This window comes from Westerdykella ornata (assembly GCF_010094085.1).
Source record: "Westerdykella ornata strain CBS 379.55 unplaced genomic scaffold EI97scaffold_35, whole genome shotgun sequence".
In the NCBI taxonomy this organism is placed as follows: Eukaryota; Fungi; Ascomycota; class Dothideomycetes; order Pleosporales; family Sporormiaceae; genus Westerdykella; species Westerdykella ornata.
The window spans coordinates 89,504-110,137 of NW_022986885.1; the positions used below are offsets into that span (position 1 = coordinate 89,504).

Genomic DNA, 20,634 nt, shown 5'->3' on the forward strand with positions numbered 1-20,634 from the left:
GGGCTTTGGAGGGGGTGGGGGAGGGGGGGAAGGATGGGGAAGAGGAGGGGTAGGATGGGAGAGTAAGGGAGGAAATGGGGAGGAGGGAAGAGAAGCAAGCAGAGGAAGAAGGGGAGAGAGGGGAAGGAAGAGGTTCTTCACGGGTTGGCTAGATGGAGGGTGGAAGGAAGAGGTTTTGGAAGATTGCGCGGTATTAGGAATTACGTCTACCCTCTACCATCAAGTTCTACGAACCGGCTCACACCTCCACCAACGACGAACGCAACCCATCCGAAATCCCGCAGAATGGAGTTAACACTAAAACTCCCTCCAACTCCGATCGAACTTCTCCAACGTCTTCCTCGCCACCTCCCTCCCCAACTTATCGCCCGCCTCGGACGCAAAGGGGAAATGGATCTACAAGGAAGAAAGAATTCCACGTTAGCAACCCATCAAAAACCTCAAAGGAAGAGAAAACAGAAAACACTTACACCGCCAAACACCCTACTCTCGCCATTCTCCACATTCGCCTCCGTCAGATTCGTGATGCGCCTCGTCAGAACCCCGACATTATCGACCGTCACGTTGCTCGAGAGGGTGACGTCGACTTTATCCCCGCCGTTCAGGGCGGCGATGACGTGCGCCGCCGCGCCGCCGAACGTGGCGTGCGTGGACGTGTAATCCGGATGGCTCGGGGTGGGATTCAGCAGAGGCGTCCAGTTTGGGTCGTAGACGCTCTTGCCGCTGGCGAGGAAGGGCTTGGGATACTGGAAGGCGGTTACGGGACGCCAGGCGTTCTCGCGGTATCTGCGTTGCCATGTCAGTGAGATTCCGGAAGCTCAAGGGCGTCATTGCAAGACAAAAAAAGCTGGGAAAGTTTTGGTACGTACTTGACATGAAAACTCGCAATCGCCGCATTCGCCAACGCATAATAAAATTGCGCATAGAACCTCGCCGCCTGGCTCACATCCGCCTTCCACCGGTCCCCCACAACGGCATTCGCGATCCGCGTCCACTGCGTCACGCTGCTCTCGCGCCAGAAGTACGCCGTCTCCGTCTCGTGCTTCGTCCTCGTCGTCGAGTTGCGCGCCCCGACGTTGCGCACGCGCTCCACGTGCTTCTCGTACTCGGGCGAGTTGGGTTTCGGCGGGGGAGACACTTGGAATTGCTTCACGTCGCCGACGCCGCCGAAGAGTTTGATGAGGGGGGCTTGCGGGGTGTCGGGTAAGGGGTTACCGCCGGGTGTGGGTTGATAGACGCCCGGCGCGGGCGGCTGGACGATGTAGTCTACGAAATCGTTGATGCCGTCGTCGGCGCGCGCGACGAGGACGGTTCTCGCGGCCTTGCGGCAAATGTCGCGCGCGGCGGCGGCGTTGGACGAGTTGGCGGCGATGCCGATGGGGCCTAGGACTTGTCGCAGGGCGGCGTCGGTGGGGTTGTAGTTGCGCGTGCCGTGGAAGACCCAGGTCAGGGCGTTGTGGGCGGCGTGCGAGACGGCGAGTTGTTGGAAGGCGAGGGATTTGGTCTTGGTCTCGGTGGCGGCGTGGTAGATGGCGGCGTGGACGACGGCTTGGGCCCAGGCGGAAGGGGGCGAGGCGATGCCGCCGATTATGGTGCCGTTGGTGAGGAGGTTGCCTTGGAGGGCCCTGGGGGGAGGGGTGGTTAGGTTTGGTGTTGATTGATGTGGTCGATGGGTGAATGTTTACTCACCAGTACTGAACAATGTCCCCCTCATAAGCCGCATATACACCGGGTACGAAACCAGCAGCGAGTGCCGCCGCAGCAATAGAGACCTTCATTTTCATTCAATTCCTTTACCGTGGCCCTCTTATGCGACTCGGCAGTCCTGTCGTCGAGAGACAAAAATCTGCAATCCCAAGCCATCATATATGTATATATATACTTCCCTCCACGTGGTTGCGATCACAGCATGCACCATGCAGCAATGCAGCAATAATGCAGGAACCACGCGATCTCCCCTCAATAATTCGCAAAATGGCATTTCAGGGAGGTGACGGCCAATGGCGCGCCCAGCTTGGTTGTGACCCTGGATATTGCACCGCGCATGACATGGATCGCGTCATTGGCGTTGATTCTGTAGAAGAGACTATGTGGGGATAGAGGCGTGTCGATCGTTGTAAAAGCTATCTCGATTCAGATATGCGTATACAGAAGGGGGAATGGTGGATAGTCGTGCTCGGTTTCGTGGTCAATCACATCTATTCCAATCAGTCATTCCATACTGAATATATACGTCAAACGATGCAATATTTACCTACATATAGATCCCCGTCCGCAAGTGAGCTGGAAACAGCACCGTCTTGTGCGCTTAGAGATTACTTGTGAGCATCCCAAAGCCGTCAGGTCCGACTGCCGACGTGCTCAGCTTTTGAGTTATTATTTACCATTTTACCATTTTACACTAGCTCTTTTTATTAGCTTCTCATACATCCATGGATAATCCCAATCAGGTAGTTCCCTAGGACCATCACGCCTTAGCGATGAACGTCAGTTCTCCACGACATTCGCGCATCTGCTAGGAGCCTTGGCAATAGATTGCTTTTCTTTCCTCATCTACTCAAGCACCACTACAGACAGCATTGCGGGAGAACGTGATGAGAGTTCGCTTGTACAAAGGGACCAGCACAAGAAATCTTATGCATCCAAAACGCTCCGGACGCAAATATGCCTACTTGGTTGGCACAGCGCAGCTAGAAAGAATAGACAAGCCGGGATAAACTCATGGGAGTGAGTAACCTGCACAACGAGGATGCTCTACGGAGTATATATCTAGACGAACATATCAAACCCTCTGCACTCGCTCATGGATAAAACATGCCCATCTCACCCTATCTGAATTCCGCATCCACCCCCTCAAACCTCTCCAAGAACCCCTGAAAAGCCGCGACTCCCAACCCGGGATCCAAACTCCCCGTCGTCGCCCGAATACTATGCATCGAAAGCTGCGGGATGCCCGCATCAATCGCCCGCATCCCCGTCTTCGCCGACAACATGGGCCCCACCGTCCCTCCACTGCGACTATCATTCCGGATCTGGAACGCCTGCAGCCTCGCCCCGCCCCAGTTCCCCTCGACGCACTTGGTGAAGATGGCCGCCGAGACCGAATCCGTCGTCATGTGCGCGTCCGCGTCGAAGGTGATGGCGGGTCCGACGTTGAGGCGCGGGGCGTGGTTTTCCAGGTAGACGTTCAGGAAATTGGGATTGACGGCGTGGCAGACGTCCGAGGAGACGAGGAAGGAGTTGGCGTACATGCGCGACACGGCGCTGCGGACGTTCTTGTCGGCGAAGGAATCGACGATGCGCTCCATGACGGTGGGTAGGAAGTTGCCGCGTGCGCCCTGGCGGAGGAGGGACCCGACTTCTTCGTTGTCGAAGAGGGCGACGATTTTGAGTTGGCCCGAGGCGGCGGGCGTGGTGTTGAGGAGGGCTTGGATGGCCGCCCAGGAGCAGAGCTTGTCGTCGATGCGGCCGGCGAAGATGAATTCGTGATCGAGGCCGCCGGTCGTGGCGGGTTGGATGTCGAAGAGTTCGAGTTCCCAGTTGACGATCGTGGAGTCTGGAGAGGTTAGCTGCTTGATCCATATAAACGTTGCAATAGAGACACATACAATCGGTAATGTTGAGCTCCTTGGAGATGGCGCGGACCAGACGCTCCGGTTGGGTGGCAGTGAATGCGCCTTCTCCACCGAGAAGGACTGGCTTGTCATCCTCCTTTGCCTGAGGAGTAGCATTGCCAGATAGATCCGAGTTATCCAACCCTACGATCGGAACCATCTGCGTCTCCTTATTAAACGGCCCAATAGCCGCTGCTCCAAAGTGAGGTGCAAGGGTAGGAACTCTCGCGATCGGCCAATCCAACTTCACCAACTTGCTCACCACCTTTCCTCCCTCCTTCACAAGCACACGTCCACCTATCCCCAAGTCCCTGTCCCACCACGTATTGTTCAACGCTCCCGCATACGGCGCTACACCCAGCTGCACGAAACCCGCTTTAGTCCGCAACTTTGGGATGGGCTTGAGCTTCGCCGTCAGGGCATCAATGTGCCCTGCGATAACCGCCGCGCCGTTACCTGCCTCGTAGCCCTCGCCGATGGAGAAGGCGATAAGAGACGACCCGTTGCGCTCAACGTAATATTTCCCACTCCTCCTGAGATCCCAGTCATCGCGCTCAGAAAGCTTCTTGTAGCCATTCTTCTCTAGATCTTTGGCCATCGTATCGACGGCATGGAAGATGGTGGGGTTGGCAGTCATAAAATCCGTAAACGGCTTCGTGTAATGCTCCGGTCTATGCTCCTTTGTTGACGTCGACACCGCTGGCGCATGTCGGCACTCCGAGGTTGCAGTATCAGGTCCACTACCCGGTTCCAGTTTCACCTTTGGGGGTACAGGCGGCGGGACCTGGTGCTGCCGGGTGGAGTCGACATCGTCTCCCAGGTCGATGAGATTGTCGCCGGGAATTGCAACACTATGTCTGAAGTGCGATTGAGATACATTCTCCCAGACGGTGTCTTGGAAGACAGCATGGACGTTCCGGCGAGGGCGCGCAGCCGTGGTGAATGCCCGGGAGAGCGAGGTAGCTAGGGGTGCAGCAGGTGGATCGGAATAAAGGTCGGCGGTTGAGACGGTTTTGCGAAGTTGAGGCTGTCTTCTCGTCATGTTTGGAGGTCGCTTCACGGGAGTACACAGGACGGACAGCAGAGTAGGGTATGTGGGTATGTCGAAGGTATGGGAGTGGTTGAAGCTGGTGAGGTGTTGTTGGTGAGCGTCATCAGATGTGGCGCTGTTTGTGGCTGTGCATCCCACCGTCTATTCCATGTTTACGTGCATATGTGAAAGGGATAATAGGAGCTAAGGTTATACATTTGTTAAAAATGGATTATTCGATATTGACGCCGGTTTGATGCACCAAGTATCTTCCACCGAATGCACCCCAACAAAACAGCAAAATCACGAGGAGCGGCCTTGGAATGACTAGCTGCACCGACTAGTGAACAACCAGACATTATAGCCTCCATACAACGCCAGGCTCCGCTCGATTGGTAATTGACTTGGAGCTCGAAGGAAAAGAAAGAGATTGATATCCCTCCGAAGGTCGACTTATTGGCCGTTTGGCATAGGAGGCACTTCCTGCGAGTCGTCATCCTCGTCATCTAGGTTCTCAGGATGCCTGAAATTGAAAATCAGCTGGGCTGCATATTGCAGTGTGCAGCGGTTAGCTTACCCTAACAGATTCTTGACATTTTTCATCTCATAGTGCTTCCTCCGCATTTCCTCGAACTTGCGATGCTTTTCCTGCTCTTCAGGCGTCATGTTTGCCCATTCTTCGCCATGGTGTCCAACATCTTCCTCGCCAGCGGCATGCTCGTCGACAATGACCCGCTTCTCACTCTCTGGCGAGTGATGGGGTTTAGCTTCGAGTTCGGGTTCGCCCAGGTCGAAGTCGGGAATATCGTCAATGCGCGGCTTCCTGGCCGGCTTCTTGTGATCCAGCTCGTCGACCTGGATGTTCTCTGCATCCAGCATTTCCATTTCGGCTTCATCTTCGGCCGGGTCGTATTGTTTCGCGTACGGGGTCTTGGGTTCTGTGATCTTCATGGTGCTGTCCCGCTGTTGCTCGGTGAGGTATAGATTAGCCTCGTCCCATTTCAGTCGAGGGCTGCTGTCGTCGGCATGTACATTGGTGCCCGACTGGCGGCGAGAGTTGACACCGCGGGGATTGGACGACGAACGGCGGTGAAGGCCTGCGTTCTTGAGCGTGTTTTCGAGGACAATCTCCTTCTCCGACTTGTCGCGGTTCAGGTCCGGTCGTTGGGCGAACGTCTCACCGGTTGGCGACGTGACAGTGTTAGACCGGTAGGTGCTGGAATTCTTGAGTATACCTGCGATGAGTTAGTTGTGCGGAAACAGATAGAAAGCGAAAGCTCGCACCTTTGGGCCGCTCGGAGTGGTGAGGCGGCGAATGAAGGACAGTTGCGTGTTGCGTCATGCTGCTGGGAGTCTCGCGGCCACGATGGAAGAACGGGTTGGACCTGAAATGGTGTCGGCGAGGTCGGGCAATGGGTGGGGGTTGCGGGAGTACAGTCGCGGTGCACGAGATGTTTATAAGTATCGGCGGTTGGGCTGTGAAACAAGATAGTTCTGAGCTATCTGCGTGTGTAGCGGGCGGTGATGTTTGAGGGTGTCGGTGAGGGCAGGCGTCGTGGAGGGGGGGTGTGATGTGTTGAGTAGATGTGATGTTGGGTGGATGGGCGACGAGGGCGGGAGCTTGTGGACGCTGCGGGGCTTTTGTCGGGCTGGGCAAGCGAGGATGAAGGGAGGAGCATCACCAACAATGACGTAGGGGCATGTGGTGGACATGCATGCATGCAACGAAGGGCCGGAATAATCCTCCGCATTGAGCAGAGTGGTTTTGCCGAGTAACCGCTGCAGTACTTGGACTTACTTGTACTTGTATCATGTGCATGGCAGTATGCGCCTGAGCAGTGAAAGCGGAGCCCTGCAGGGTTCGCAACACAACAACAAGGCCTCCGCGCAGACGGCTCAGCTTCACGGTGTGAAGGGCTACGATAACGGTAGTTCTTCTGCACGTCACAATCCTTGCCATGCGTGGAGCTTAACAATGTCAGACTGCTGATGCTGTGGGATTACAGTAAGATGTTCTTGCGCCGACAACACCCGAAACAGTCAACACCAAGTTGTAGTACCTAGGTACTTCGAGATTCCCTCTTCCGAAATAACCATATTGCACGTGAGCGGTACCTGGAGTACCTGGGTATCGAAGGAGCATAACAAGTCAAGGACATCAGAGCATGAAGATGTCCTTTGCATGCGCGATGGAAGAGGAGAATAATGAGAGACTGCAAGACTTCAATACCTGCTGGCCAGGGCCTGATTACGATTAGCACGTGCTTCCACTGCTCATGACATGTCAACGGACAGAACCAGCCATTGATCTTCAGACTTTGCCTTGAAGCCTCATGCTCAACCAAAAGGACATCGCCATGCGACAGTGTAGTTCCTGGCTGAGCGCTCAGACTACCAGAAGTAGTTCACATGAACAGTCATCCCGAGAGAGGCGCCACGCATGGAGAGGCATGCGCGGATCAGATGGATGCAGAAAAGCAGGCCTGTACTCACGATTCTGTGGCTGCTAAATAACAAGCAGATCCAATCCTTCGCTCCCTTCACAACACACACCGAGTGCGCCCCTGCCATACGAATGTCCCTGCTATCAGGTCATCACCGCATCATGGAAGCCACCGAAGCGGCCCTCGTGATGATGGTTTTAAAAGAGGGATGGCGTCTTCTGGGCCATCATCGGAGTCGCCAGCAGGGTGGGAACAAGCCGAGAAACGGCGTCGTGCTGGCGGTGATTTGAGTTGCAGGCCGGATGAGAGAGAAGAGAGGAGAGGGTTCGCACGGCGGAAGAAAAACTCAAGTCGTTGCCAAGGATTTGCCGCCAAGCTCTCACGCCAAACGCGCGCTTGCTGCTTCCACATGAGACGGGCGGAGCGGAGCCGGGGCGACGGCTTTTGCAGCAGACACACCCACCCAACGACCATCATCTCTCCCACCCACATATACCCATTGCTACAGCCCATCGCACTCGGCATCCTACGCCCTGACGTCTCTCGCCCGTCTAAATTGAACTGCATCCATTGGCCCCAGCTTGCGTGCCCATCGCTATTGCTACCCATCGCTCCTCCGACATCACCGTCCTCCCTCTACGCATCCCCTCCCGCAACGCTTTCTGGCCCAGTCGCCGAAGTCGTCTCCGACTCCCTGTGCTGTTTGACGATCGAAAGTAGTCGATTTTGTACTGCTGAGCTCTCCGTTCAACGCGCGGGGAACCCCACATTCTGTTGTTGAATTCGTCCAGGGCGTCAATGGAGGGCAGAGAGAACTTATGGACCCGCCGCTCCAAGTACGCCGCATCCCCCTTATGCATGATAGCTCCCACCCAGCTAACCCATCATGACAGCACTAGTAAGCCCTCGCTGCCCTTGTCCCAACAGGAAAAACCGGACCCTCCATCCCGCACATTCTCCGCATCGAGGCGTCTCGGTGGCGATAGTTCCTCGCATGGGAGTAGAAATCCTTTCAATGCGATTTCCCCTTTGGCAACTACCGCTTTAGCCTCACCTACTACTGCCGGGTCCTCAGCATTTGGATTGGGGTCCGGGGCTTTCGCCTCCTTTGGCTCCGCGACCAAGACTCCCAAGACGCCGGGGGCCGCGTTCGACTTCAAAAACGCAGTGACGCCTAGCACGCCTGCGGACAAGAAGGAGAAGCTGGTCACTAAAGGCTTGCAGAGCACGCAAAAAGATCAGACGTCTCTGGCGCCTGTTGAGGAGCAGAAGGCCACATCTGCCCCTCTTGATCCGAGCATACCATGGCCGTTGAAGTACACGTGGGTTATCTGGTATCGGCCTCCAACGCCCAAGAACTCGGACTATGAGAAGTCGACCAAACCCTTGTGTCGCATGAGCACGGCACAAGAATTCTGGAAGGTCTTCATCCATCTCAACCGGCCTTCTACGCTTCCAACCGTGTCAGACTACCATTTCTTCAAAGAAGGCATCCGCCCAGTCTGGGAAGATGAGGAGAATAAGCGCGGCGGGAAGTGGATTATGCGACTCAAGAAGGGCGTGGCAGACCGGTATTGGGAGGAGCTGCTCATGGCCCTGATTGGCGACCAGTTCTATGAAGCAACGGAGGAGGTGTGCGGCTTTGTACTCAGTGTCAGGAGCGGTGAGGACGTCTTCAGCATCTGGACGAAGAAGGATGGCAGCATGAACATGAAGATCCGGTAAGTCAGGTACTGGTTGCCTAGTCGAACCATCGCTAAGCTCTCAACCAGTAATACGGTCAGACGGGTGCTGAACCTGCCTCCGGACACGAACATTACCTGGCGCAGCCATGATGACAGTATCGCGCAGAGGTCGGCCATCGAACAGGCACGGCAGGAAAAGGCAGGCCAGGAGAAGCGGCGCGTGGTGTCGAGTGACGCCACTCAGCGTGACAAGGCCACCAGCGGCTCGTAGTACGGTTGTGGTTCCTTTTCATTATTACCCCTCCTGAGATCCTTCTGGCATGGATAGAAGGCGTCCACCACCTTCAGCGATTGGCTATCGTGTGTATGAGTTCACCAGACCTGGGGATGTCCCGCCTGTAGGAGCTATGCTTCTGTCAGGTCTTACGTTCAACGTTTTGTACATTACTTGAAGGAACTCTGCGGTTCACGGGCTGGAAGCGGAACGCCCAGAGGAATTTGTTTGGACAAAACACCCTCTCCTATGGTCGATAGACGACAGTGCATCCACCTTAGGGGTGTCAAGACGTCTCCATAACATACGATTCACGTGGCGCATTCAATACACGCGCTTGAAGTACACAGTATGGCTATAATGGCTTGCGCTTTGTGCTGTGGAGGATCCGAAGGATGCGATATTTGTTCTTCCTATTCTGTTTCTGCGTCTCGAAAGACAGCTATTTCCTTGTATACCAGCCACCACAGCCACACGCGCCTCCACGAACCCTTGCTTCTCGCTCGCGTGCGCCCCCAGGCATTGACGTCGCCCTGAAGAGACGTCCAGATGCGCGCACGGACCATGGTCGGTCCCTCTTCACCTTCATCATTATTTCGACTCCCTCCTCTCGCCCTCGAACTCTCGGGCCCGCGAGCGCACCACGCTGTCTCGCCATGTCCACTATTGCACGTGGCGACACATTCCTTTCATTCCACCTCCAACAAGAGCAAGTCCGCAGCTAGCCTTTAACGGATCCTAGAACTGGCTTTACCTCTGGCTTGCTTCATGCAGTACATACCACGCTTTCTCTGTAAAGCCTTCGGCGTAGACGGTTCCCAGGATAGCAAACGTTCCCAGTCTACTAAGAGAGCGGTGGGTTCTCCCCACTATCTAGGCACCGGTGGCTAACGGTCCTCGATTCCAGAGCCACACCGCTGCAAACGATGCTCCGTCCTCCTTCGACCCCAGCTACGACGATCATTCCTACCGACGCTATTCCCCCCGAATGGCGGGTTCCGACCTTGAGCGTACCCCAGAAGGAATCCCCACAGCCCGCACACCCGAAACAGCTCAACCGACACACATTAAGAAACCGCGTATAAGTGAGGACGAGAAGAGGTTGCTTCCTGACTACGGGTAGGTCTTGTCCTTGACACTCGTGGGAAATTTCTCACTATATTTAGCGTTCCACCGGATAGCACTGCACTCCCTACCCCCGAGCAGTTTGCTTACCCTCCATTACCCAATATGAGGCCTGCCAAGGTACGCGACCTCGCTCCATATCCTACTTCGCACATTGACATCTTTGCACAGCCCGGACAAGGCCAATCCTACAAGCCGCTAGATACGATAACTCCTGGTGCATCCACTCCCGCTCGCAAACCGTCCGTGAGGACATATGGCAACCAGAAGAGAACGTCAATGTATGAAGGGCAACGGAAATTCATAGAACAGAAGGCAAACTTCGGTCAATTGGGACCACCATCCGCGTTCTCGAATACCAGCAATGACTCCTCGAGACCTAGCAAGCGGAGAAAGACGTCAAACGACTCACTCGCGTCCCACGACATCATAACTCTGGACGATGATGAACCCGCGCCCGCCTTCTGCCAAGATGGCAGAAACGAAGCCTCAGATATACTCAGAAGATCCGCCTCCCTGGTGCCTAGATCTCAGCGCAGTACAGGTCATATTAGCGGTTCACAGGCCAGATCTGGTCGTTTTCCAGTCAGCAGCTTCCAACAAACGAATCAGATCAGCGAACCGCGCCGGAAAAAGCCGAGGAGACAGTCACAGCATTCGTCTGCAACACCGCTTGTTGATGCGACCCCCTTCGCCATCAACGCAGAACGCGCAGGACATGGATTGCCTTCGCATGAGCCAGCAAGGAGGATGAGCGCAAGCGCCACGTTATCCGGACTGCTTGCCTCGTTACCCAAGCAGGCGTCAGACGATGAATTGCACTTGGGGGAAGCGGTGACGACATCTAGGCACTTTGCTCCCAATCTCAATGGCTCGAATCGTAATAGCCCTTCCTCGCGGCGCCGACCTGGGACTGGATCCGACATACAAGGCACTCGTAGGCAACAGCCCCGTAACCTTCGAGACACATTTAGACGAGTTCCCGAGTCGGGAGTCAATGACGATGTGGATGAGCTGGGAGAGATGTGGCCGCCTCGACCTGATCCGATTCGGAGTACTAACATGAAGCATACTGAGTCTGTTCAACAGACGACGTCGTATGGAAAACGGAGGTTTAAGGAACAGTCCAGCCCTGGCTGGCGCTTAGAGTACGTTCGCTCATATGATGTCCATGAAGCTGGCGACGACCTCATGTTGGTGCCGAAACCGGACGGCCTCTTTCAAATCCAGAAAACAGTGAAGCTGGGGGACGTCGATATGGTTGCCACCATCGATATGACGAAAGTCAATGTTGCTGTTCATGACAGTGTGTCACGTGTCCGTCTGAAAGGATCAAGGTCGAACGCCACTGGCGACGTGTATTGGTTCGACCTGGAGTTTGCGAAGAGCGAGAAGTTTGGGGATTTCTGCCACACGGTTGTAGCTCCAGCATGTCAAAAAGTGGTGACGAAGGACGCGTGAGTCAATTCTTGCTCCTTTAGAAGAAACTGCTAACAGGCTACAGTACATATATGGAATCGCTTTTCAGTAAACCTTTGAAAAGCAGCATGATACACCATGAGCAGGCACCAACCGCAGCCAAAGTGCCATCAGTTACTGGGAATGGGGTACATCAGCCTCCACATCCCAGGCCGTCTTTGATTGGGCAACTGGCCCCTCGCAAAGATGATCGGAGTGTTGAGGAAATACCTCGTCCAAAAGCAGACCGCGCACAGATGGCAACAAGGGAATGGCCTAATTCCGCAAGGCTTCGGCCTGCGCGAATTACGCGGAATAGTCAAGCCACCTATATCGATGACCCAGACAATTATAGTCCTAGCGTGCATGGAAAAGAGGTACGGAAATTCTCCGAAATTCATGGGTTGGGCGGACGTTGGCCTAAGTAAGTCTTGCTTTCTCAAGCAGTGGTATTGTAAACTAACAGCATGAAGGCCCGTGACATACCAATCAGGCCGTCGTCGTGCAGTTGTAAACTTTGACGATCTGTTGCGTCTGGATGAGGGGGAATTTTTGAACGACGCTTTGATTGATTTTTACATGATGTGAGGGAGAACCCATCTGATATTCGACGGCGATTCTAACAATAGCAGATATGCATTCGAACAAGCCAAGGTACCGCCTAGCAAAGTATATTTCTTCAATACTCACTTCTATACGACCCTTACGCGACCCGTCAAGGGCCAAAAGGGTCTGATAAATTATGAAGGCGTAAAACGCTGGGCCAAAGAGGATATATTCAGCTATGACTATATAGTGGTCCCTGTCTGTGAGGAGTATGTATATTGCTAAACTTTGGCAACCGGCATTAACATGTGTGTAGCTCTCATTGGTACCTCGCGATCATATGCAACGTCTCCAATATCTCCCGCAAGCCAAGCATTGAAGGTTTGGAGGATATCTCTCCGGCGCCACCCCCTCCATTTAACGGTGACAACGACAACACAACTACCATTGACTCCGAAGGGGCAGCCGAACAAGTACGACCACCGCCTCCGGCAACCACACCACCGTCCGCGAACAGAATTGTAGATTGTGAGCTAGGCGACGACGAGAATTTGTTTGATGAAGAGCAACGAAAACTAAATGATCAGAAACTCCGGAATGAAACCCAGGCTTTCGATGCATCAAATGGCAGTGTCTCTACTCGGACATCTCCAGCTACCCAACAAGCCGCCAAGCTGGAAAGTCTCACTATTGCAGATTCCATTCCCACGAGTATCATTGGCGGGACACCAGCTCCTCCAGATTCCACGCCCAGGAGGAACAAGGGCTGCGGATTGAAGAAATATCCTTTGGATGACCCTATCATCCTGGTACTTGACTCTCTCGGTAACGCACATCCAAAGCTCGTCCGAGCTTTAAAGGAATATATACTCCAGGAGGGCCTTACAAAGCGGAGCATGGAATCCAACATTACTTCGAACGCGTTCTATCCCCGAGAGATGCATATCCCCATGCAACCAAACTTCACGGATTGTGGGGTGTATCTGTTGGGATATGTGGAAAAGTTCTTCAGCGATCCGCGCGGCTTCGTGACCAAGCTCCTGAACCGTGAGATGGACGCAACGAGAGATTGGCCAAACATGAATGCCTCTGCAATGAGAAATACGATTCGTGAAATACTCCAAGGCCTGGCTAAGAAACAGGAGCAGGAGAGGAAGCTGGCCAAAAAGCAGAAAGATGAGGAAGTGCGGAAGCGGAAGCTCTCAGAACAGGGAGAGGAGCCATCGAAGTCAATCAGCCCGAAGACAGAGTTACCTGTTGATATCGAGAACCCTACTTCAAAACCATCGCCATCGTCATCGCCCACTCCAACGAAGCAGGAGAGAAAGGAATCACCTGCACCAAGAGAGGCCCCACCTGTGCCAGAGGAACCATCACCATTACAGAGGCCTCGTTCTTCTGCATCTCCAGAGAAAGAAGCTGAGAAGCAGGAGGCCCCTCGATTAATACCTCCAAATGCATCCACCGCAGTCGAACAACCCACTTTCCGATCACCTCGAAAGCACAGCCCACGCGTTGTGGTTCCTAGGCCCGAACCATCCCTTGACATCGCCAGGTCACCAGATACTTCCCGAAGGATGGACCAAATAATTGATGGCATGCCTGAATCGAGGTCCAGCAGTCCAAGGAAACAGCACACGGATGACGATCAGCCTACCATCCTGGTGCAGCGAACTCCCTGCCCTCTGAAACGCAGCCAGTCGCCCTCTGTACCGCTGGGTCTGCCCACCAAGGGCAGGAGTGCGACACCTGATACACAGAGAAAGGCGTTTGCGCATAAACCTTCTACGGAAGCTCCTGAAGCCAGTCCTCCCAAAGTGAGGCAAACTCCAAAACCAATGTCGCAGACTCGTCCAACGCTCGGCCCCCAAAAGACCCCAGGTCGTAGAATTATGACCGAGGAACCCAGAGGGTCGTCTGCAAAACCTATCGAAATCGAAGATTCGCAGGATGGGTCATCGAAAGGTGCTGCTGCGCCTTTTGTTCGGCCGCGCTCTGTTGAGCTTTCCCCACGGGCAACGGGGGCGAGGAACGCGATGTCTGAGCCGAGGACACGGGATCCGCCGACGACGCACAGGTCGAGGTTGGGGTCCGGGGTGCTGTGGGATGATGGTCGAATCAGGGCACATGCGATTACGCCAACTCGAAGCTTGCCGGGCGGCGACAGGCGGAGGCGGTCGAGGGAGACGACGGTGCCGGAGAGTCCGCTGGTTGAGGAGAAGGAGGAAGAAAGGGATGTGTTTATCATTGACTGATAGGGAAGGGGTGGACTGCGGTGCATGATATTTGGCACCGGATTTAGTTCATCTACAAGGCGAGCGGTGATCATGGTTTCGGTTGCGGGTATACCCAGGGTTTCTACGCTTTACTGGTGGATTCTTCATAATATACGACGCATGGTATGAGATGTTCTCGAATACCGAGCGGAGTTGGAGCAGTATATATTAAAAGAGTCGCGGACTTTGTTATGGGCCTTCTCAGTCTAGAACTCTTCGTAGACCTCGAAAGTTCCGTACACGTTTCCAGTTTCCGTTGCAGTCATCAAGTGTTTTGTTCATTATTAACACGCTAAAAGTCTATATGCTCATGCGTATGCGTATGCGTATGCGTATGCGTATGCGTATGCGTATGCGTATGCGTACAATCATGCCAGAAATCTCGTCTCCACATATCTCGAGAAGAACCTCCCATCCCCTCCCTCCTACTCAATTAATTCTACAGCGCACCGTGCCGCACATCAACCGCATACCCCTTCTCCCCGAGCTCGGCCCCGCTCTTCAGTATGCCCATCTCGTACTCCCTCGCCAATCCAAGCCCATGGCCAAGTTCACGGCCAAGTCCAACAAAATCCCCCTCCTCAACAACGGGACTCAAGACGGCCTTCTCCCTCGCATACGCATCCGCGCCCGCAAATCCCGCACGCCCCACAACACCCACCACCTCGCCCGGCCCATCGCCCCAAATCCAAAACTGCATTCCAAGGCCCAAATCGCACAAGGCCTGAAACACGCCACAGATCTTAAACGCGAGGGGTACACCGCCCTCGCCGCTGCCGCTCGCGAAAAAGAACCACATCTTGAACGTATCGCCCAGGATCCAATTCACGACGACGGACAACCTGAACCCCTTGCATCCGCGCCGGCGATAATTAGCGAGGAGTTGCGGGATGGGCAGCGTGGCTTCGATGGCGAGGGCTATGTAGCCTAGTAGATTGGCGTAGGCTTTGAAGACGGGTTCGGAAGAGGGGGAGATGAGGATGTGCAGGACGAGTAAGGTCAGGGCGAAGTAGGATAGAAATGTCCAGTAGGGGCGCGTGCTGCGCCATTGCCAGAAGTCGTAGGGGCGGCGGGCGGGGGCAGTGGTGTGCGCGAAGGGGGTGGTCGAGGGGTGCGGGAGGGGCGGGCGGTGGGTTAAAGCGATGTGTAGGAGGAGGAGGTGGACGGTGATCATGAGGAGGGATTGGAGGAGGAGAGAGGTGCTGTAGTGGGCGCCGAACCAGTAGAATACTCTGCGTTTGTTGAGGTTAGACTTGAGAGAGATGTAGAATGGTGGGCTGGAAGGAGGAGGGAGAAGGGAGAGGGGAGAGCGTACTTGAGGATGCTGCTCACGAGCATGATGAGCGGTATGTCGAGGGAGAAGCCGGCGGATGTGCGCGCCCGGTGGATCGAGTAGATTTGGTCGGCATAGCTGGTGATTGGGCTGGTTGCGATGCTGTTCATCATCCTTCATTAGCACTCTTGTCCTCTAGAAACGCCCTCTGTTCGCGCTCAGTCGAACTCTTCTGGGGACACTCACAAAATCGGCGCTATATGCGTGACAGCCGCATTCAAGAAACCCATCTCAAACAAATCCCTCCTCGAACGACGCGCGTGAATTGTGTAAAGCCGCCGTGTCCGTTCGAATCGTAGGAGAAAATGAAAGGTTGGTGGAATAACGAAGGGAGCCCGTGCCAGAAACAAGGCGACATGGACAGGGGTGTGCAGTAGCGCCCGTGCTTGATAAGCTTAATTGGGAAGCTTATCGGTGCCGAGGTTGAGGGCTTGGGGATTGACGCTCTCTAGAAGGGGTATGTATATGAATAGCTTGAATGGTCTGTGACTTTGCTATTGAAGTCAATCGCTTTTATATCATCGCTAGCACGATCATCACCTATCCCACTCCCAAACCACATCCCCCAAAATCCCAACCACCAACCGGAGAACCACCCCTCCCACCCCTCCCACCCCTCCCACAATGACACACACAGCCTTCTTCTACGGCACCCTCATGGCAACCCCCGTCCTCCACCGCGTCATCCACAACCCAACCATCCCCTCCTCCCTCCTCCCAACCCTCACCACTCGCCCCGCCATCCTGCAAAACCACACCCGGCACCGCGTCCGCCACGCAGATTACCCGGCCGTCGTTCCCTCCGATGACCAAGGCGCCTGTGTGCGCGGCGTGCTGGTTTCCGGGCTATCGGACGCGGATATCTGGCGCTTGGATGTTTTCGAGGGGGAGGAGTATGAGAGGAGGAGGGTGAGGGTGAGGGTTTTGGATGGCGGGGAAGAGGAAGGAGAAGGGGAGGAAGTCGATGCAGAGACGTACATCTGGATCGCAGGCGCGGAGCGGTTGGAGCCGCAGGAGTGGGACTTTGACGAGTTTGTGAGGGAGAAGATGAGGAGGTGGGTTGGGGGGAGTGAGGAGGAGAGGGATTCGGGGTTTAAGGGTTAGTCTTTATTGCTTTGGAAGTGTTGCGAGTGAGTGCCGGTGCTGATATCCTTCGCAGATGTGGATGATGCCGTCGCTGCGCTACAGAATGATCCTACCGGGGGGAGAGGTTTCAATGGCCAGATTACGAGGGCTTTGGAGAATGGCAGCGAGGCCGGGAAGACGATGATCAGAAGTGCGGTGTGAGGAAATAATGGCTCGAGGTCGGTTGCCGCCGGGAATCTCCTTGCACCGGACGCTTCGTTTTGCTCTGCTAGTGCCAATACTCCTCATAAAAGACATAGATTAGCGTTCAGGAAGCAAACCTAGAAAGCAAGCATCCCACAGCGACGAACGACGATAGCAGTCACTGTACATCCCACGAATAATAGAAGAACATCATGTTCACCCTGTTTTGCAATCGCCTCGCTTCTCTCTGTTTCATAGATCAACCAACTTTCAGCGGAAATTGTTTCAAGACGGTCGTATTGTTGCACAGTATTTGGGTCGTTAAACTTAGCATTAGAAGATTCTTCACATGTGCATACACACCTATACATGTGTGCATCACCATACGCACACGGATAGGAGATAGAGAACAGTATAATCACTGAGACAGAGAAAAATTCGAACCCGATTAACACGTGCTCAAGACCAGTCCTTTGCAAAATCAATGTCATTATCATTAACCGTTTCCCGGCTCATACCCCGCCCGGCCCCTCCCAGCAACCATTTTCATGAGAGGAATGAATGTCCTATATATATGCTTCCAGAATCTCCTATATATCGGCTTCCAGGCCATTCGTTGAGTAGTCTGAGAGTACAATAGTACTAAACTCTATGAAGCCCGCTTACTCTAGAGAGTGGCAGAAAAAGCTCCTATCCTCCCGCTTCGGGTGCGTATGACGTGTCGTACTGTCGTATGGACCTGGAATACCAACGTCTTGCTTTCTCTAAGAGTGCCCATCTAGGAGAGACACCATAGACCGAATCCCGGTAAGGTTTTCCTTCAGGGTTTGAAGCTCTCCATGGAGTCTACCGCAGAGCACGATAGCCAACCAAAGACCCAAACCTCTGCAGTAGCAGATCCGCAGTCTACATCCGCGGCGAATTACTGCTCCTCCGGTACTCCTCCGCGATCCTCACCAGATCCGCATGAGCACCATCCTGCTTCCTCGGCTTCAGCGGAACAGGCGCATGTTGCAGCGTAGCTATCACACTGGCAGTATCGAGCTCCAGCGCACTATATCTGGACTCGTTAATGCCAGGCAGTCTCTCGTTCTGCGGATGCGAAGAGATGGGCTTGAGAGTCGTCCAGTCCATACTGTCGGGATCGGTAGGAACTCGACCACGGAATAGTTTGTAGGCTTCGTTACATCCAATAGAAGACTTTGATATTTCTCTCTCCGGAACGGAGCTATAGTTGGCACGCGGCTCCATGGGTTGCGGGTCATTGCTGGCGGTTTGGCGGGGAGGAGTAGAAGCAGGGCTCCAGTAGCTACTGGCAGAATTCTTGAGTTCGGCAACTCTCTGGCACCATGCTCTCTGCTTCGGGTCTCTCATACAAGCGTCGCAAGAGCCGGGCCCTGAAGGAGCGGCGCTGGTGGACTGTGGCGGCACCTTGTTTGCATGGTTGCTATTGCGAGTACAAGCTGGCGAAAGAGGATCATCGTCCTCAGTCTTGGACATGTCCTGGAGACTCATATCCCGACAGACGCAGTAGCTCTCAGCGGTGCAGAACCCGCAGGCAGTTTCTGCAGCAGTCGTCTGGGTCAGAAAAGCGATGGAAGGGCGAGGGTCAGGCCTGGTTTTCTTCGTCGCGAACTGAGCCGTGAAGTCAATCTCGCGCTCAGCAAACAGCGCCGGGTCGTCCGATGCGGTAGTTGTTGGAATTTCTTTGGTATCGGACACTGATATGCGCGTTGTACTAATGGTAAGGGAGTTAGAGCCCGTGTACACGGCTGCCTCAGTTTCGTTAACAATGGTCTCCAGACATATGCATCGGCCGCCATCCTTGCATTCACTACCACAAGTGATAGCTGTGGTCTTGGTTGCTTCGTAACTTTGCGAGACAGTTGATGCCGGGGTAAAGGCCGAAACGGTTTGGAATCTATCCTGCCATTCCGGACTGGGCGGTCGGTCTACCATGACATATTCCTTGCTGCTGTCAGATGTGGGAGTGCGTCCTTCTTTCAATTGAGCAACCATGTGCTCGAGTTGCAGCGTCTTCTGCTTCCAAGAGTCCCGCTCTTGAATTGCTTTCTGCTCAGACTCCCTCAGCTGAGCAATGAGAACCTCCAAATTCTTTAAGTGTTGTTGTTTGTCGGCAAGCTCCATCATCTTCTCATTTATATCCTGTCTATACCGCATCTCTGCGATCTCGGCCTGTGTCTTCATTTCATTCAGCTTCGCAGCCTTCCTCGCCCTGAAGGCCCGCTGAGACTCCCGATTCTGAGCCTTGCGCTTCGAAGCCGGCTCATCGGTGGCAGGCTTGCGGCCGGGCTTGGGCCGTGGAGGGATTACATAGTTGGTGCTCGTCGGGCCTGCAAAAGCTCCTCCTACAGGGGAGGGCGCAGCCGTTTCGGCCACTAGCGAGGAAGTCGTGGCAATAGCTAGACTCGGGGCTATGTTGTTGCTGTTAGAAGCGGGATTGAGGACTGTACGGTGTTGTTAGCACAAATGTCGTTGGGATTGCGCGAATTCTACTTACCCCGCGAGCTTGAAGGGCGCACTGAGTTTGCAGTGGGCGTCTCGGCAGGAGAGGACGGTGATGAAACATTCGAATGGGCTGAATTTGCATTGCTCGCATTGGAAGCCGGCGACGGCAAGCTGGCAGCCGTGTCTTCCGACATTGTGTGAGGTGAGGATGATTGAATGACGCTTACGACACTTGCATTATCAGATCAAGATTATCAGATCATCTCGCTTCCGAGAATCGGCCGGCCCCGCTTCACGTGCTTACGGGTATTCCCGGGTGATATTGTCCCGAAGCTCCGACGACCGATGTTGTACTGTACCCTAGGGTAGGTTAACGGTACGGAGTAATTGCTGGTGTCGCTATTGCACGACAAAAACCAGTGATATGCACAGGAACGTCACTGTTGCATTGGGATTTCCCACCTATGGATATGGTAATTTGTCTTGATCCGCATATCCAGCATCCCGTTTCTCCAAAATACAATTCGCCTACCCCCTACAACGGGTCTCAGGAGAGTCTTTGTAGATGTCATCTGCGAAGGTAACTTTGGTATGCCGCCGTAGGTGCGTTGTGAGGCACCTCTGTATAAGCTGACAGGAGCCAGTTCATTGACCGAGTGCAGGTTCGCCGGCGGGAAGCATCGGTGTGAGGAACTCCCGCTTCAGGGTAACCTGTCTTATAGTGTGCAAACTGTACGGCCAATGTGGGAACAAAACAACGCATCTGCTTTTGGGGTGCGAACACAAGCTGGACGGAGTCCACAAAGAGGTGGCCCCCGCAACCGCGTTCGACAATTTCCCACGCAGATTACAACTGGATGAAGCTAGACACGCTGGCGTCCAGAGTGTGATCTGAACAATGGTGATCAGATTCCCCTACCCAAATTTGAGGAAGCGTTCAGGCATGGCAGATTCCATCTTTCGAACAGTATTGAAGGAAGGCCAAGAAGGAATATGATCATCCGAGAACCATATCCAGCTGGAGGCTAATCCGCCCATATTGGGCCGTAAAGAGGTCCGAGAGATGTTGCTGGCTGTATTTGTCGCCTTCTAGGTAGCATCTAATGCTTAG

General features: G+C 54.2%; 10 protein-coding genes across 10 annotated transcripts; 3 read left to right on the top strand and 7 right to left on the bottom strand.

Annotated features, from left to right (window-relative positions):
* Positions 1-721: 721 nt before the first annotated feature.
* EI97DRAFT_436744 (uncharacterized protein) lies at positions 722-1,883 on the bottom strand. The gene is made up of 2 exons (XM_033799193.1): positions 1,690-1,883; positions 722-1,625 (listed from the first exon to the last, which is right to left on the bottom strand). The coding sequence occupies exons 1-2, from the start codon at positions 1,776-1,778 to the stop codon at positions 800-802; spliced, it is 915 nt and encodes a 304-aa protein (XP_033650196.1). The 5' UTR covers positions 1,779-1,883; the 3' UTR covers positions 722-799.
* Positions 1,884-2,537: 654 nt separating this feature from the next.
* On the bottom strand, positions 2,538-4,727 carry EI97DRAFT_405820 (uncharacterized protein). Its single transcript, XM_033796573.1, has 2 exons — positions 3,609-4,727; positions 2,538-3,556 (listed from the first exon to the last, which is right to left on the bottom strand). The coding sequence occupies exons 1-2, from the start codon at positions 4,654-4,656 to the stop codon at positions 2,829-2,831; spliced, it is 1,776 nt and encodes a 591-aa protein (XP_033650197.1). The 5' UTR covers positions 4,657-4,727; the 3' UTR covers positions 2,538-2,828.
* Positions 4,728-4,840: 113 nt separating this feature from the next.
* On the bottom strand, positions 4,841-6,211 carry EI97DRAFT_436746 (uncharacterized protein). The gene is made up of 3 exons (XM_033799194.1): positions 5,929-6,211; positions 5,222-5,879; positions 4,841-5,167 (listed from the first exon to the last, which is right to left on the bottom strand). Exons 1-3 carry the CDS (start codon positions 5,984-5,986, stop codon positions 5,098-5,100), a joined length of 786 nt encoding a protein of 261 aa, XP_033650198.1. The 5' UTR covers positions 5,987-6,211; the 3' UTR covers positions 4,841-5,097.
* EI97DRAFT_202483 (uncharacterized protein) lies at positions 5,924-6,397 on the bottom strand. Its single transcript, XM_033793694.1, has one exon. The coding sequence runs from the start codon at positions 6,355-6,357 to the stop codon at positions 6,100-6,102; it is 258 nt and encodes an 85-aa protein (XP_033650199.1). The 5' UTR covers positions 6,358-6,397; the 3' UTR covers positions 5,924-6,099.
* A 1,395-nt stretch (positions 6,398-7,792) lies between these two features.
* Positions 7,793-9,201, top strand: EI97DRAFT_202496 (IF4E-domain-containing protein). Its single transcript, XM_033793695.1, has 3 exons — positions 7,793-7,924; positions 7,982-8,809; positions 8,861-9,201. The coding sequence occupies exons 1-3, from the start codon at positions 7,887-7,889 to the stop codon at positions 9,042-9,044; spliced, it is 1,050 nt and encodes a 349-aa protein (XP_033650200.1). The 5' UTR covers positions 7,793-7,886; the 3' UTR covers positions 9,045-9,201.
* Positions 9,202-9,907: 706 nt separating this feature from the next.
* EI97DRAFT_202548 (uncharacterized protein) lies at positions 9,908-12,767 on the top strand. Its single transcript, XM_033793696.1, has 6 exons — positions 9,908-10,166; positions 10,214-10,292; positions 10,344-11,629; positions 11,677-12,054; positions 12,104-12,214; positions 12,263-12,767. Exons 1-6 carry the CDS (start codon positions 10,036-10,038, stop codon positions 12,459-12,461), a joined length of 2,184 nt encoding a protein of 727 aa, XP_033650201.1. The 5' UTR covers positions 9,908-10,035; the 3' UTR covers positions 12,462-12,767.
* Positions 12,768-14,711: 1,944 nt separating this feature from the next.
* On the bottom strand, positions 14,712-16,097 carry EI97DRAFT_470226 (uncharacterized protein). Its single transcript, XM_033801752.1, has 3 exons — positions 15,972-16,097; positions 15,768-15,887; positions 14,712-15,684 (listed from the first exon to the last, which is right to left on the bottom strand). The coding sequence occupies exons 1-3, from the start codon at positions 16,013-16,015 to the stop codon at positions 14,892-14,894; spliced, it is 957 nt and encodes a 318-aa protein (XP_033650202.1). The 5' UTR covers positions 16,016-16,097; the 3' UTR covers positions 14,712-14,891.
* A 161-nt stretch (positions 16,098-16,258) lies between these two features.
* Positions 16,259-17,413, top strand: EI97DRAFT_436750 (uncharacterized protein). Its single transcript, XM_033799195.1, has 2 exons — positions 16,259-16,884; positions 16,945-17,413. The coding sequence occupies exons 1-2, from the start codon at positions 16,410-16,412 to the stop codon at positions 17,070-17,072; spliced, it is 603 nt and encodes a 200-aa protein (XP_033650203.1). The 5' UTR covers positions 16,259-16,409; the 3' UTR covers positions 17,073-17,413.
* Positions 17,041-17,755, bottom strand: EI97DRAFT_202571 (uncharacterized protein). Its single transcript, XM_033793697.1, has one exon. The coding sequence runs from the start codon at positions 17,549-17,551 to the stop codon at positions 17,192-17,194; it is 360 nt and encodes a 119-aa protein (XP_033650204.1). The 5' UTR covers positions 17,552-17,755; the 3' UTR covers positions 17,041-17,191.
* Positions 17,720-19,904, bottom strand: EI97DRAFT_202581 (uncharacterized protein). The gene is made up of 2 exons (XM_033793698.1): positions 19,576-19,904; positions 17,720-19,522 (listed from the first exon to the last, which is right to left on the bottom strand). The coding sequence occupies exons 1-2, from the start codon at positions 19,715-19,717 to the stop codon at positions 17,961-17,963; spliced, it is 1,704 nt and encodes a 567-aa protein (XP_033650205.1). The 5' UTR covers positions 19,718-19,904; the 3' UTR covers positions 17,720-17,960.
* Positions 19,905-20,634: the final 730 nt, after the last annotated feature.

Coding starts and splice junctions, on each gene's coding strand:
- EI97DRAFT_436744 (XM_033799193.1), bottom strand. CDS start 1,778: ATGAAGGTCTCTATTGCTGCGGCGGCACTCGCTGCTGGTTTCGTACCC. Junction 1,626..1,689: donor GGGGACATTGTTCAGTACTG/GTGAGTAAACAT, acceptor CCCTCCCCCCAG/GGCCCTCCAAGGCAACCTCC.
- EI97DRAFT_405820 (XM_033796573.1), bottom strand. CDS start 4,656: ATGACGAGAAGACAGCCTCAACTTCGCAAAACCGTCTCAACCGCCGAC. Junction 3,557..3,608: donor GGAGCTCAACATTACCGATT/GTATGTGTCTCT, acceptor TAACCTCTCCAG/ACTCCACGATCGTCAACTGG.
- EI97DRAFT_436746 (XM_033799194.1), bottom strand. CDS start 5,986: ATGACGCAACACGCAACTGTCCTTCATTCGCCGCCTCACCACTCCGAG. Junction 5,880..5,928: donor CCACTCCGAGCGGCCCAAAG/GTGCGAGCTTTC, acceptor AACTCATCGCAG/GTATACTCAAGAATTCCAGC. Junction 5,168..5,221: donor AATGTCAAGAATCTGTTAGG/GTAAGCTAACCG, acceptor TTTCAATTTCAG/GCATCCTGAGAACCTAGATG.
- EI97DRAFT_202483 (XM_033793694.1), bottom strand. CDS start 6,357: ATGTCCACCACATGCCCCTACGTCATTGTTGGTGATGCTCCTCCCTTC.
- EI97DRAFT_202496 (XM_033793695.1), top strand. CDS start 7,887: ATGGAGGGCAGAGAGAACTTATGGACCCGCCGCTCCAA. Junction 7,925..7,981: donor TTATGGACCCGCCGCTCCAA/GTACGCCGCATC, acceptor CCATCATGACAG/CACTAGTAAGCCCTCGCTGC. Junction 8,810..8,860: donor AGCATGAACATGAAGATCCG/GTAAGTCAGGTA, acceptor GCTCTCAACCAG/TAATACGGTCAGACGGGTGC.
- EI97DRAFT_202548 (XM_033793696.1), top strand. CDS start 10,036: ATGGCGGGTTCCGACCTTGAGCGTACCCCAGAAGGAATCCCCACAGCC. Junction 10,167..10,213: donor AGGTTGCTTCCTGACTACGG/GTAGGTCTTGTC, acceptor CACTATATTTAG/CGTTCCACCGGATAGCACTG. Junction 12,055..12,103: donor TTGGGCGGACGTTGGCCTAA/GTAAGTCTTGCT, acceptor AACAGCATGAAG/GCCCGTGACATACCAATCAG.
- EI97DRAFT_470226 (XM_033801752.1), bottom strand. CDS start 16,015: ATGGGTTTCTTGAATGCGGCTGTCACGCATATAGCGCCGATTTT. Junction 15,888..15,971: donor ACGCATATAGCGCCGATTTT/GTGAGTGTCCCC, acceptor GATGATGAACAG/CATCGCAACCAGCCCAATCA. Junction 15,685..15,767: donor CTCGTGAGCAGCATCCTCAA/GTACGCTCTCCC, acceptor CAACAAACGCAG/AGTATTCTACTGGTTCGGCG.
- EI97DRAFT_436750 (XM_033799195.1), top strand. CDS start 16,410: ATGACACACACAGCCTTCTTCTACGGCACCCTCATGGCAACCCCCGTC. Junction 16,885..16,944: donor GAGGGATTCGGGGTTTAAGG/GTTAGTCTTTAT, acceptor TATCCTTCGCAG/ATGTGGATGATGCCGTCGCT.
- EI97DRAFT_202571 (XM_033793697.1), bottom strand. CDS start 17,551: ATGATAATGACATTGATTTTGCAAAGGACTGGTCTTGAGCACGTGTTA.
- EI97DRAFT_202581 (XM_033793698.1), bottom strand. CDS start 19,717: ATGTCGGAAGACACGGCTGCCAGCTTGCCGTCGCCGGCTTCCAATGCG. Junction 19,523..19,575: donor GCGCCCTTCAAGCTCGCGGG/GTAAGTAGAATT, acceptor AACACCGTACAG/TCCTCAATCCCGCTTCTAAC.